The sequence below is a fragment of the Pleurodeles waltl genome, chromosome 3_2, assembly GCF_031143425.1.
Source record: "Pleurodeles waltl isolate 20211129_DDA chromosome 3_2, aPleWal1.hap1.20221129, whole genome shotgun sequence".
In the NCBI taxonomy this organism is placed as follows: Eukaryota; Metazoa; Chordata; class Amphibia; order Caudata; family Salamandridae; genus Pleurodeles; species Pleurodeles waltl.
The window spans coordinates 50,415,304-50,427,365 of record NC_090441.1 but is presented as its reverse complement, the minus strand read 5'-3'; the positions used below and the strand labels follow the sequence as shown (position 1 = coordinate 50,427,365).

Genomic DNA, 12,062 nt, shown 5'->3' with positions numbered 1-12,062 from the left:
TTAACAATGCGATCATAAAATCATAATGCGGAAATGCAAATAGTGCCTAGAGTCAATAAAGTTTGGGGTGACGTAGATGCTGTAGATTATTTGTGTTTCTACCCACGTTTATCATGTCCCATAAGTCTTGTCACATTCCCGGCTGACTATATGTATGAGGCGACCGACAAGAAGATTTCCTTGGGATCTGTTCGGCAGCAGAATAGATGAGCTTCCCTGCAACTTCTGATGTGTTTTATGATTAGCGGCCGCATAAAAGTTCTCCTTGTATGCAGAGATTTTTTCACAAAGCAGTATAAAATGCGTGATTGTTTCAAGTCCGCCGAGTGTGCATTCGCATTAATTAGCTTTATTTAGATACTTGATCCACCCCTTGTTGTTTGAAAGGACCCGGAGGGTTCCTGTTCTAAATTTTGTGTACAAGGGTTTTTTTGTTGAGAAAATCACGTTTAACTACGGCTTGTCTGAGAGAACAGGTTTTATTGAGGGGAATTGCAACAGGAGGGTACTCCTATCGGGTAAATCCTGTCTCTGCACAATAGCCCAGAGCTGGTTCTTTATGGTCAGCCTGTCAACTTTTGATATAAGCTCTGGGTTGGCCCTTACGTCCTGGGAACCAACTTCATTGAGTGTTTTAGCAACATGTCTGAACAAAGGTAAAGACTTGTGGTTTGGGATCCTCCGTAGGTCTTCCAGTGCTTTCAGGCAGACTGAGAATCTGGGATTGGAGCAGGGACATGCCCAATACAATGCAGGTTGGGGACAATGTCCTCAATTTTTTGCATGCCTAAGTTGGCTCTCAGTGCCATCACTGGAGTGCTTGGACTGAGAAAGAGCAAGTGTCACAGGAAGTTGTTCATGGTAGTATGTAAAGTTGTCAGGATTTTATGAACACATATCTCTGCTCCATATGAGTTTCCAATTTTGGCTTTAATTTTGAAAGCAGTGACAGCTGACCCAACTATTCTATCACCACATTTGCTTAAGACGTGGGGGATCATGGGAACAGATTCTTTCAATTGCTTTGCTATTGATACTGAAGGTTTGATTTAGTGTGGACCTTGGCTTGAGTATTAAGAACTTAGTTTTTGGATGTTAATCATTAGTTTTTTGTGTCCAGCGATTATCTCAAAACCTTTTAGAGGCAGCGCATGGCAATTTTTGTGCAAGGCAGTAATACCGCATCACCTGCAAATAGCAGAATTGACATTTTGTCCTTTCCCAACTTGGATGCATCTAAGTTAAGGGCATATTTTACCCTGGCTATATTATTGCTGTGTAGTTTGATCAGGATCTTCAATACTTGTCAGCCAGTCCATATTTCTTAAGTGTGTTCCATAGGATTAGCCTATCGAGGCATCAATAGCAGTTTTTAAATTTATAAAGAACATGTATAATCATGAGGTTCTCAATGTGACATATTTGCAGCAGATAAGATGAAACCATGTGATTTGACTGCCATTGCTTTGCTCCTTTCGGAAGCCTGCTTGTAGATGCATGATGATCTGTCCTGTGCCAATCCATGGTTCGAGCTGAGAGAGAAGTATCTTGCTAAGAGTTTGCCTGCTTTGTCAAAAAGGGAGTTTGGGCTATAGTTAATGGGATTATTTATTTGCCCTTTCTTGTGGATGGGTATGATGAGGCCGGTCCTCCATGCAACAGGTACTTCCTCACGGAGCCAGATGGAATTAAGGGCAAATGGTAGGACAAGGCATCTTGAACCTACTCCCCATAGGAACAGTCCAGCCCGAACTGCTAGGCCAGATCCTCCCTTGGACCGGAAACAAGCATCCTGGCACACCCTGGCCACTTAGGGTGACTTTAGCAACACAAACGGATGATTGACAGGGTGATGAAACTTTTCAAATACTCACACCCTGTCACAGACCTTGGTTAAATCTATTGTTCTTTTGCTCACCATGCCACCCCAGTTTGGATCCAGCCATATTCAATCAGTCTTGACCCTGCTCCCCATGGGACTAGTTCAAAGGTTCTTGGTATCTCGTGAGGATGGGCCTTTTACTAACCAACTGTCAATCTATGGGAAACTTTGGTGCAGGCACATGCTTCTCAGATAAAATGCCATTGAGGCCATGCACTTGGTGAACAAAAATCAGGGAGGAAGAACAAAGACACTGAACGGACAACAGCTACTGTTTCGAACCATAGCTGTTTTCCGTGTGTGGGATGCATCAGAGTGTGGAAATACACATGATGGAGGTCCAGAGATGCCATGTAATCCCTTTTATTAAGAAACTGGATAATTTATTGGAGCATAACCATGCAAAATGCTTGTTTCGTCAGAAATTTGTTTAAGTGCCAAATTTCGAATATCAGTCTCCATTCATCTGATTTATTTCTTATGAGGAAAATATTTGAATAGAAACCAGTGTTTTATTGAGATTAAGGTATGTGTTGTATTGCTTTTTTTTGAAGCAGCAAATTTATCTCCAATTGCAACTGATGAAGATGTTGAAAGGACCTCCTTTTTGGGTGGGCTTGGAGAGGGTATGTGGATGAATTTTAAGATGTGCCCATTGTTCACCAGCTCCAGGACCCAATGATCTGTTGTAATAGTTTGCCAATGCTTGCTCTAGTTGGAGGTTCGTCCGTCTATGGAATGAGGAGGAGAAATGTGACAGGGCCGGGGAACGTCACTGGTGTGTAGAGGATTCCTAGGATCTTTGCTCAACCGCAGACTTCTTGCGAGGTGTCTGTCTGGAGCGGGTGGAGGAGCTCTATATTGCTGAGGATAGTAATGTTGACGGCAACACTGCTGGGCGAGTTATGAAGGCTGATACCAGTAAAACTGGTAATTTCCTCTGCAGGGGTTTCCGTTGCTTCCTCTAGCACCCAAAAGTGTTGAAGCTGTTTCTATTGGAGAATTCTTAATGACCTTACAGTATCAGTATCCGATCTAACAAACTTTAAAGACTCATCAACATGATTTCGGAAGAAAGCTTCCGCATCATAAAGCACATCAAGAACTTTTGTTTGCACTGCTGGTCTATAGGAAGTTGCTTTAAGCCAACCCTATCTTCTAAGGACAGCTGTTCCAGAAAGTTGACGAAACCCACATACAGGCTATGTCCATGACTGTGCAAATGATCTGAGGATGCTCTCTCTTTCTCTCCTTCTTGAAAATAAACTTTTCTTCATTTATTTTGTTGTCTGTGAGAATTCAGATAAAAAACTTAAGTCAGACCATATTTGCCTGTCATATCTTCCCAGAATTGCAAACGAATTGGGTAGTCTTATGATGGTAGCAGCAACTGCAGAAAACAAGTTTTCCTATATTCTCAAATCTTCTACCTTTCCTGTCTGGTGGGGCAGAACAGGGACTAGAATGATTCCTTGACCTTCTCTGTGCTGCCTCTGCGCATCACTAAGGAGTCTGGTCTAGGGTGGCTTATGAGACAGGCTAGGGAGCTGTCTGGAGCTTTGTATTTCTTGTTCCGACTTTGGGCAATGGATACTACAGTTTCTGGATTTTTTATTACCTTCAAGCATTCCATCTGGATGTATTCAATAGAATTTACCGACTTGAAAGCTGGTTATGTAACATTTTATAGAAAGCATTCTAATGGCTTCATGAGCAGAGGTGTATCAAACCTCTTGCATGAAATCCTGATGTCAACCTGTGGAAAGTTTGCAGTAGCTAGAGTAAGTGGAGCTAATAATAATGCAACCCATAATTGACCCATTCAGAACCCACACCCTGGGAGCGATCATCAGGAATCTCACCTTCCTCTTGATTCTCATCAGAGTACTATCTTCTCGGGTTGGAGGAACAATAGGTGTTGAAGTTGCAGGATCAACAGTTTTAGGGGATATTATTGGGCTTCTGGGAAAAGGTATCCTTTTGGGGTTTGAGGTTTTGATGGCTGATGCTGGTTGAGCAGAATTTTCTGGGAATCTTTTACAGTAGTCTGTGAGCATTAAGCACAGATCCTTAACTAATCATCTGGGGACTTGCATCAGATATTCCTTATGGTAGTGGTTGTCCTTTCCAAAAGACTCATTAGCATATTGTTCTTCAAAGGAGTCTACATCTCCTGGATTGAGTGTGCCCGGCTGGGAAACAGGTTGTTTAGGATAAGAATTTTCTGTTTTTAGATATTAGTCACCGACATAGACCTCCTGATCATATAGCCTTATAGCCCGCCGTAGCAGGCTAAACCGGCCAATAAAGGCCCTCTCCAGCGTTAAAGGACTAAGCCAAAGGGTCGGGCCTTTAACAAGGCAGCAGGACTTCAATGCCGGTATAGCCCAGCTATGGAGGGCTATTAGAACATTCTGCCACTAGAGGGAAGAATGTTCTAATAAATAAAACGAAGGCCTCACAGAGCCCAAGGGGACTGAAATCCCCTCGGGCTCTGTGAGGCCTTTGTTCACAGCAACAGCTGTGAACAAAAAACAAACAAACATTGGAATGTGGAAGCTCTGGGCTTCTACTGGCCATTAAAAGCCCAGAGCACTCCATTGTTTTTAATGGAGCTCCCAACATTCTAATGTTCTAATTAATGTTAAATTTGGTAGGACTATTTCCCATAAATGACGTAGTGGAAATGGTGAACCTTTACCTCGTGAAGTGGGCTCTGGAAGAAGAGGCACTGGAAGACCTTTATCTGATTTAAAATAAACTTGGATGGCCTTGTTGATGAACCCACTGATGGTGTAGTCCACACCAGTTTTGTTACTGGGATGGTAGTCATCGACATCTTTAGGGATGATGTTGTAGTTGATGATGTTGATATCATCATCATATTTGTCATCAGAGAAGTGGTAGATTTAGGAACCATCCTTGACCTGCTCTTTTGAATGTGTTTTATCAATGATTTTTTTAAACAGTGATTTAGACTTTGACTTAAGAGTCATGAGGCTGTACCTTCAGAAATAGTGCAGAAGACTCAGAATGTGGCATTTCAAGACCTGAAGAAAGATATTTGTTTCTTAGAATGTTCTAAGACATCCAAAGCAGAGCTAAAATGTACAAGTAGACTCAGCTTTGTGCCCTAATGCATATACCTCATAGGTTAATCAGAGGGTCTTGCTTCTGAGAATATTGAAAGCCTTTTGACAAATATTCCTCTTCATCCTCTTATAATGGAGTTTCCTTGGCCTTGTTCTTTTGACACAAGGCTAGGACTGAGACAGCGGTGCTTCATAGGGAGGAGGCTAAGGGCATACGGCACTGCACAATCGCCTAAGAATAAGACAGACTGCATACCAAACCAGTTATACCATTACTGTGGTGATACCTTACGAGCTTTCTCTCACCCAGTCCCCTCTCAGACAGCTGTGGATCCCTTTATCCTGATCACTGCCACGAGACCTCTGCCAGCTCCATTCTTTTGTATTTATCAAGATGTTCCCTTCCATCCCTCACAATCCACTTCCCATCTACTTTGATCCAGATCCCACCACAATATTGGATTGACCATCTGAAATAGCTTTCCCGTTTGACCAAGAAGCCAAATGCTAGCTCCCTACTCATGATCCTAAAATTCCTGCTCCCCCTCAAGATTCTTAGGAGCCCTCCCCACCCCATCCCCTCTCTCCCAGTTAGGCATAACCCATTCTACTCTTACTCAGCTTCATACACCTGTATACTATTAAGCTCACTTTTTATGCATATCCTTACAGTTTCATGGTTGTATGTATTATTGTCTCCTTTCTATGTGCATTTGGGTTAGAGCTGTAAATACAGTTACTTCTCTACCTGAAATGACAACCTAGGTGTTTCTTACTTTGTTGTAGTCTAGTATTTTTCCATCTTTGCAAAAAATCAATAAAACGCATTAATAAAGGTCTGCAGCATTCACACTTTTATAATTGATCTTTTTTTTTCACTTACCCCTTGATTACTCAGATTTCCTTCCACTGATCTTTGAGGATCAGAATGGTTTTATTTAGTCTATGTTGAAGGTTTCCTAGCAGATGTAGGAGGGAAAACACTAGTGGATTTCCCTTCAAAAGAATAAGAGCCCTCGTTCAATTAAAATATGAAGCTCCTTTTTCTAATCATAAGGGCCTTAAAGGTAAAAAGTCAACATATCTCAATTCTCTTGTAAGCAATAAATTAAATCATTGTGTGGATCTTCACAAAATAATCTGTTTAGGCAACCTTTATTTCATGCTCTCAAAGAAAACATGTTAAACTTATTTAAAGGTATATGAGCTATGGCTAGAGACAAGCCAATCAATCAATCAAGGCATTTGTAAAGCTCACTACTCACCAGTGAGGGTGTCAAGGCACTGGGGTTGGGGGAGTGCTACTGCTCGAACAGCCAAGTCTTGAGGTGTCTCCTGAAGGTAAGTAGGTCCTGTGTCTGTCGGAGGTGGGTGGGAAGAGTGTTCCACGTCTTGGCGGCGAGGTGGGAGAACGATCTGCCGCCAGCAGTCGTTCTGTAGATGCGTGGGATGGTGGCGAGGGCAAGGTCAGCGGAGCGAATCTGTCGGGTCGGGGTGTTGAAGGAGATCCGTCTGTTGAGGTATTCTGGTCCGGTGTTGTACAGTGCCTTGAGAGCGTGGGTGAGGAGTGTGAACGTGATTCTCTTGTTGACGAGGAGCCAGTGAAAGGTTTCTCCAGTGGGCTGTGATGTGGCTGTGGATGTCAGGGATGAGGCGTGCAGAGGTATTCTGTATGCGTTGCAGTCTTTTCTGAAGCTTGGCTGTGGTTCCTGCGTAGAGGACGTTGCCGTAGTCCAGTCTCCTGTCTACAAGGGCTTGGGTGACCGTCCTTCTGGTTCCAGTGGGGATCCATTTGTAGATCTTCCAAAGCATGCGGAGGGTGTTGAAGCAGGAGAAGGAGACGGAGTTGACTTGCTGGGTCATTGATTGCGATGAGTCCAGGATGAATACCAGGTTTTGTGCATGGTCGGTGGGTGTCGGTGCGGTTCTCAGTGTGGCAGGCCTTCAGGAGTGTGGTGTTGAACGCGTCTGAGAGGTCCAGGAGGATGAGGGCTGCGGTTTCGCCGTTGTCAAGTATGGTCCTGATATCGTTGGTGGCAGTGATGAAGGCGATTTCGGTGCTGTGGTTGCTGCGGAATTCGGATTGGGACGGGTCCAGGGTGTTGTTCTGCTCGAGGAAGTGGGTCAGTTGTTTGTTGACAATTTTCTCAATTACTTTTGCCGGGAAGGGGAGCAGGGAGATGGGCCGGAAGTTCTTGAGGTCCTTTGGGTCTGCCTTGGGTTTCTTGAGAAGGGAGTTGATCTCGGAGTGTTTCCAGCTCTCCAGGAAGGTGGCGGTCTTGAAGGAACAGCTGATGATCTTCCGGAGTTGGGGTGCGATGACAGAGCTCACTTTGTTGAACATGTGGTGAGGACAGGGGTCGGATGGTGAGCCGGAGTGGATGGTGTTCATGATTTTGATGGTGTCGTTGACATGGGTCCAGGAGAGCAGGAGGCTGGTGTGGCTGGGGGCGGTGAGTCTGTGGTGTATGTAGGTGGTTGACGAGGGGCTCTGGGTATTGAAGTGGTCATGGATGTCTGCCATCTTGCGGTAGAAGAAGGTGGCTAGGGAGTCACAGAGGTCTTGTGATGGTGGGATGTCGTCGATGTTGGCGCCGGGGTTGGACAGTTTAAAGCTGAAGAGTAGAAGCTAGTAAAATGTCCCTTGTTTGTTAGCCAAGATGCTTAAAGAGAGGGAGTGCCCGACAAGGGGAGCAATAGAGTGAAACCAAACTAAAGAAGAAAGCAACCATCTGAAAGAGAATTATCTATGTCAAGTTCCTCTCAATAGTAGGTAAAGATTTGCAATGAAAGCAGAACCTTTATAACACAACATATGGGTGAACACCAAAACATGGCCTCTCCTGCATAGGAGGTCATTTTCCTCTTATAAGTTGCCACATGGTACAGTAAACACAGAATGAGGATAGGAGAGTAATGTTTTAACCATTTGCCAACTGCAGTAATAAATGTATTGGGGATTTCCAGTCTCACAATAGTGAAAAATTAAAAATCATGTGAATCTACTAAAGATCCAGTGCTGAAGAAGTAATGTTATTTCGCAATCATGTGATCTTCCTCACACATCATAACTACTAGGACAAATAGGCAAGTAGCAGCTGAAGAATATACAGCAGTGTGATAGAGGGGAATTGAGGCTTACGAAAACGGGTTTCTGAGAGAACCTAAGAGCAACTTACCCTTGAACAACTACTTTGGCAAAAGAATCAACATAATAATATTTATGAAAAGTATATGCTATTCTCCAAGTGATACCATGGCAAATTGAGAAATAGGAGTGGCTGCAGTAGGCTATTATTCTTTTATTGAGCAGGCCATCACCTTAACTGTTAATGTGCAATCTGCTTTCTTGCGACCCAGCCTCATGCACACATGAGTATATTTTGGTTTGTCAATGTCATATTCTCAGTCTCTTATGACAGCAAGTATGTTTAAGAATTACTTAGCTAAAGCAGATGGCTTTTCAGCAACTAACAAATGTCCCCCATGATTGACATTAGATTTTTTTTACATCAATTGGCAGGGTTTACAAATGGCCACAGCAATAGTGACTACAGGATTGTAATTAATATTTAGTACTTTGCTAAGAGGAATATAGGGGTCTCTGCACACAAAAATGAATTCTCCTTCTAGACAAAGCCTTATAAAATCTTTGTTTGTTGGGGCTGTCAGTAAACGTCATTAAACAAACTTGAAACCTAACCATACATCTTCATCTATATGGCATTTCTGCATAACTCATTACACATAGCTTTCTGTCCATGAATTCATTCAACCTATAATGGGAACATTTCCAAACTTTCAACACATATTCAGCCACTGCTCAGTGATTCCAGTGGCTTTTATGCCTCAGGTGCCCTAGTTTTCTCTATGGCCAGGTAGTGCATGACAGCTCGAGTTAACTTTGGCACCTCAGTTCTCAGTCTAAGCAAGTGAAGTGCAATGTCCAGAAGACCAGTGAGAGGTTGTTCACAATCCAACATAGTAAGAGGCTTGACAAGACACTAAGGCCCTGATTTAAATTTCAGCGTGCTGAATACTCTGTCACAAACGTGTCTGATATCCTGTCCACCGTACTATAAGTTCATTATGTCCTATGGCACTTGAAATATAGCGAATGGCATATCTGTCACATTTGTGATGAAGTTCCCCTGTCTGCCGAACTCTAAATCAGGCCCAAAGTTTTTTATATTGCAGAAGGGGCAATAGGGGGTCTATCCCTTCTGTAGGCTAAATATCTGAAGCACTCATGAGAACAGTACAGAGGAGATGAAGTTACAATACAACATCACATTTTAAACAAGGCTTCAGAAAGGAAAATCAATACCTGGTCCATCAAAAGCATTGTTGGCTCCATCGTTGTGGTCACCATGGAAGAACGCCAGGCGGATGTCTGGTGAGCCTTCTTTTGCCTCCCAGAAAGTCAATGATGACACGTTGCCCCATAACTGAAATGCTGTCTTCACCACTTGCCTTACCTGGTGTTCAGGCAAATACTGAGGCCAATTTTCTATCTTGTACGTTAGGTGGTGCTTATACCACTTCTTACCTAGAGGAAGCAAGAGGAGCAAACTTATCACATATATAAAGTACAACTGATTTCTTAATATCAGTTGTTACCACAGTTGCTAAACCTAATTCAGTGTTGTGAAGAAGTTATAATTATTTTTAAAGAACTATAACAATGAATCTTTAACAAGTCACAGAAACGCACCTTTCGACTACCTCATATCAGAATGTAGTGATTAAAACAAAGGGGTCAGTATTTGTTTTAGAACTTTGTGATGTCAGCCCTCGATTGCTACACTTAATTTAAAATTCCCTAATACCTCTTGTTAACTCAAAAAAGTCCACTTTATGGATGAAGCCCAAATAACCACAGCTCAATCTCCACCATTTCTTGCAGCTAAAATACAGAAAAAAGTTTATTCTGACAAGGTCCTGCATTACCCACTGTACAGTCTGATTTAAAATTATTTTCACACGTTTCAGGTAAACACATCAAACACATCTCTCTGAACGTTCCTTATTGATGGCATGCCATAAGCAGCGTATAACAAAGTAATGTAACTACCAACTCAATTTCAAAGCATCCTCCATCTTTTGGATCACTTTACAACCTACTATCAACCATGTTTATCTCTGGGGCAAAACATCTTTATGGTTACTCCAATAATTTAAGCCTGTATACTTTCTCCCACTAATACATGACTGAAACCATGCTTTCTTATTATGATACCGGAAATTTATTCAAAAGCTGTTTAATAAATAACTGTGCTCTGGATACTAGGCAGCTGGTGCACGTTATAAGCTGGCATGTCCTCCTTCCCCCAAAGTGTGCACAAAATCACCAGCTCTCTTCAATCCAATGGGTGTTGAGTTAGTAGAAGCGTGCTGACATTGGGAAAGTGCATAAGGAAGGTCACCCTAAAGTTAACTTTGTAATACTCGCGTCCTGGCTTTCTCTCATTCTCACAAGCAAAGAGAACAGAAAGGCAGGAGAAAAAATACCACAGGGCAGCTTACACCTTGGCAGATAGGTTCCGCAGAACTTCCTTGTTTCAAGAGGAAACCTCAAGAGGAAACTTGAAGGCTGTAGTGCTCACAAATTGTGTGTGGAGTAGGTCATTAGCTGCCATGCATATTTCCCTGGCAGGCACTTGAAAGGTGACAGACATTAAACCCACCTTAACACTACTAAAATATGTTTGGACAGTTGATGGGAGAGCTTGTCCCATGCACGGTATAGAATTTGGAACTGCAGGAAGCAATCAGTCTTACACAAATAAACTTGGCCATGGCTTAGCCAGCATCACTCCAAAATTCACGACTGCTGACTTGTGACACAATGCTCCTGGTCTTATGCTTGTTGCATCATAGACACCCAGTTGTCAACTTAAGACACTATGGCTGGTTTCCTTCCCACCGTACCTCTGCTTTGAAGTTTCCGTAATATAAAGGGACTGCTAAATAGCAATATTTTGGCTGTGGATAAAATTAGTAACTTCAATCAGTTCAACTGAATACTCCTTGCTGGCACTACAACACTGTTGACATAATAAAATGTGAATAAAACAAACTTTTTCCACTTTTGAAATGCATAATAAGCCTGTATTTTTTGCGAAATCAGTTTAATCTGTTTTCTATTACTTAGGTAGCAAACATACTTCAAAATCTAGAAGAGCTTGAAGTCACATTGGTGCCTCCACAGACTTTGGTAGGCACGCAGAATTAGTCTAACCCTTTTAACCTAAAGGAAGAAGCAACCTGTTTCAGTCGCTACATCTCAGGCAATCTAATGTGAATCCATTAAAATAAATGGGAATTTGTACGTGTTTGGCTACTGTAATTAAAAGTGCCCAAGCTCCCAAATCAATTCTGGCCCTTTGCTCCCTCTCCCCAAGGATCACCTTCCTCACCACAAGACGCAGTTTATGTTATCTTTAGGTGGCAGTATGAGAACATGAGTGCTAAATATTTTTAGAGAAACAAGGCAATGCCTGCAGCCAATGGGTGCAGAGGGGGAAGGGGGAAAGGGCCATGCATCGCAACAGTATGCCTGGTAGCCTCAGCTCTAAATTTATCAGAACTAGTCTCTTACCCCTAGGCAGTGCTTAATTTGTGCTTCTTGTTTCCCGTGCGGATCGTCACGACACCACCCACTCCACAGGACACACACTCGACCCTAATTTCTCCACCAGCAATCACGTCTCTTTCAGCCACACTACCGAACTCCACTGGACAGACCACTGCTGCAGAAAGTGGCGCCAAGATCAGACTCTGGACAACCACACAGCCTTCAAAAACGCCATCCGCAGACACCACCAACTCATCCGAGCCGCCAAAAGAACCACCTTCAATGGCCGAATCCACAACAATGCACATAGCCACAAGGAGCTCTTCAACGTCATGAAGGAACTCTCCAACCCCAGCTCCAATGTCAATGACATCCCGCCATCCCAAGACCTCTGCGCCTCTCTAGCCTCCTACTTCCACCGCAAGATTGCAGACATCCACAACAGCTTCAGCACCCAGACTCCCCCGGAAACCACCAACACCACAGATTCACCTCCAACCAACCTCCTACT

At 43.1% G+C, this 12,062-nt stretch overlaps 1 protein-coding gene across 3 annotated transcripts in view; it reads right to left on the bottom strand.

Moving 5' to 3' along the window:
• MMP28 (matrix metallopeptidase 28) overlaps positions 1–12,062 on the bottom strand; it is a 451,256-nt gene that overhangs the window by 221,404 nt on the left and 217,790 nt on the right. For all 3 annotated transcript variants that reach the window (XM_069226736.1, XM_069226737.1, XM_069226738.1), the window contains exon 4: positions 9,302–9,523. In XM_069226736.1, the coding sequence (XP_069082837.1) occupies positions 9,302–9,523 (222 nt within the window). The remainder of the gene's footprint in view (positions 1–9,301; positions 9,524–12,062) is intronic.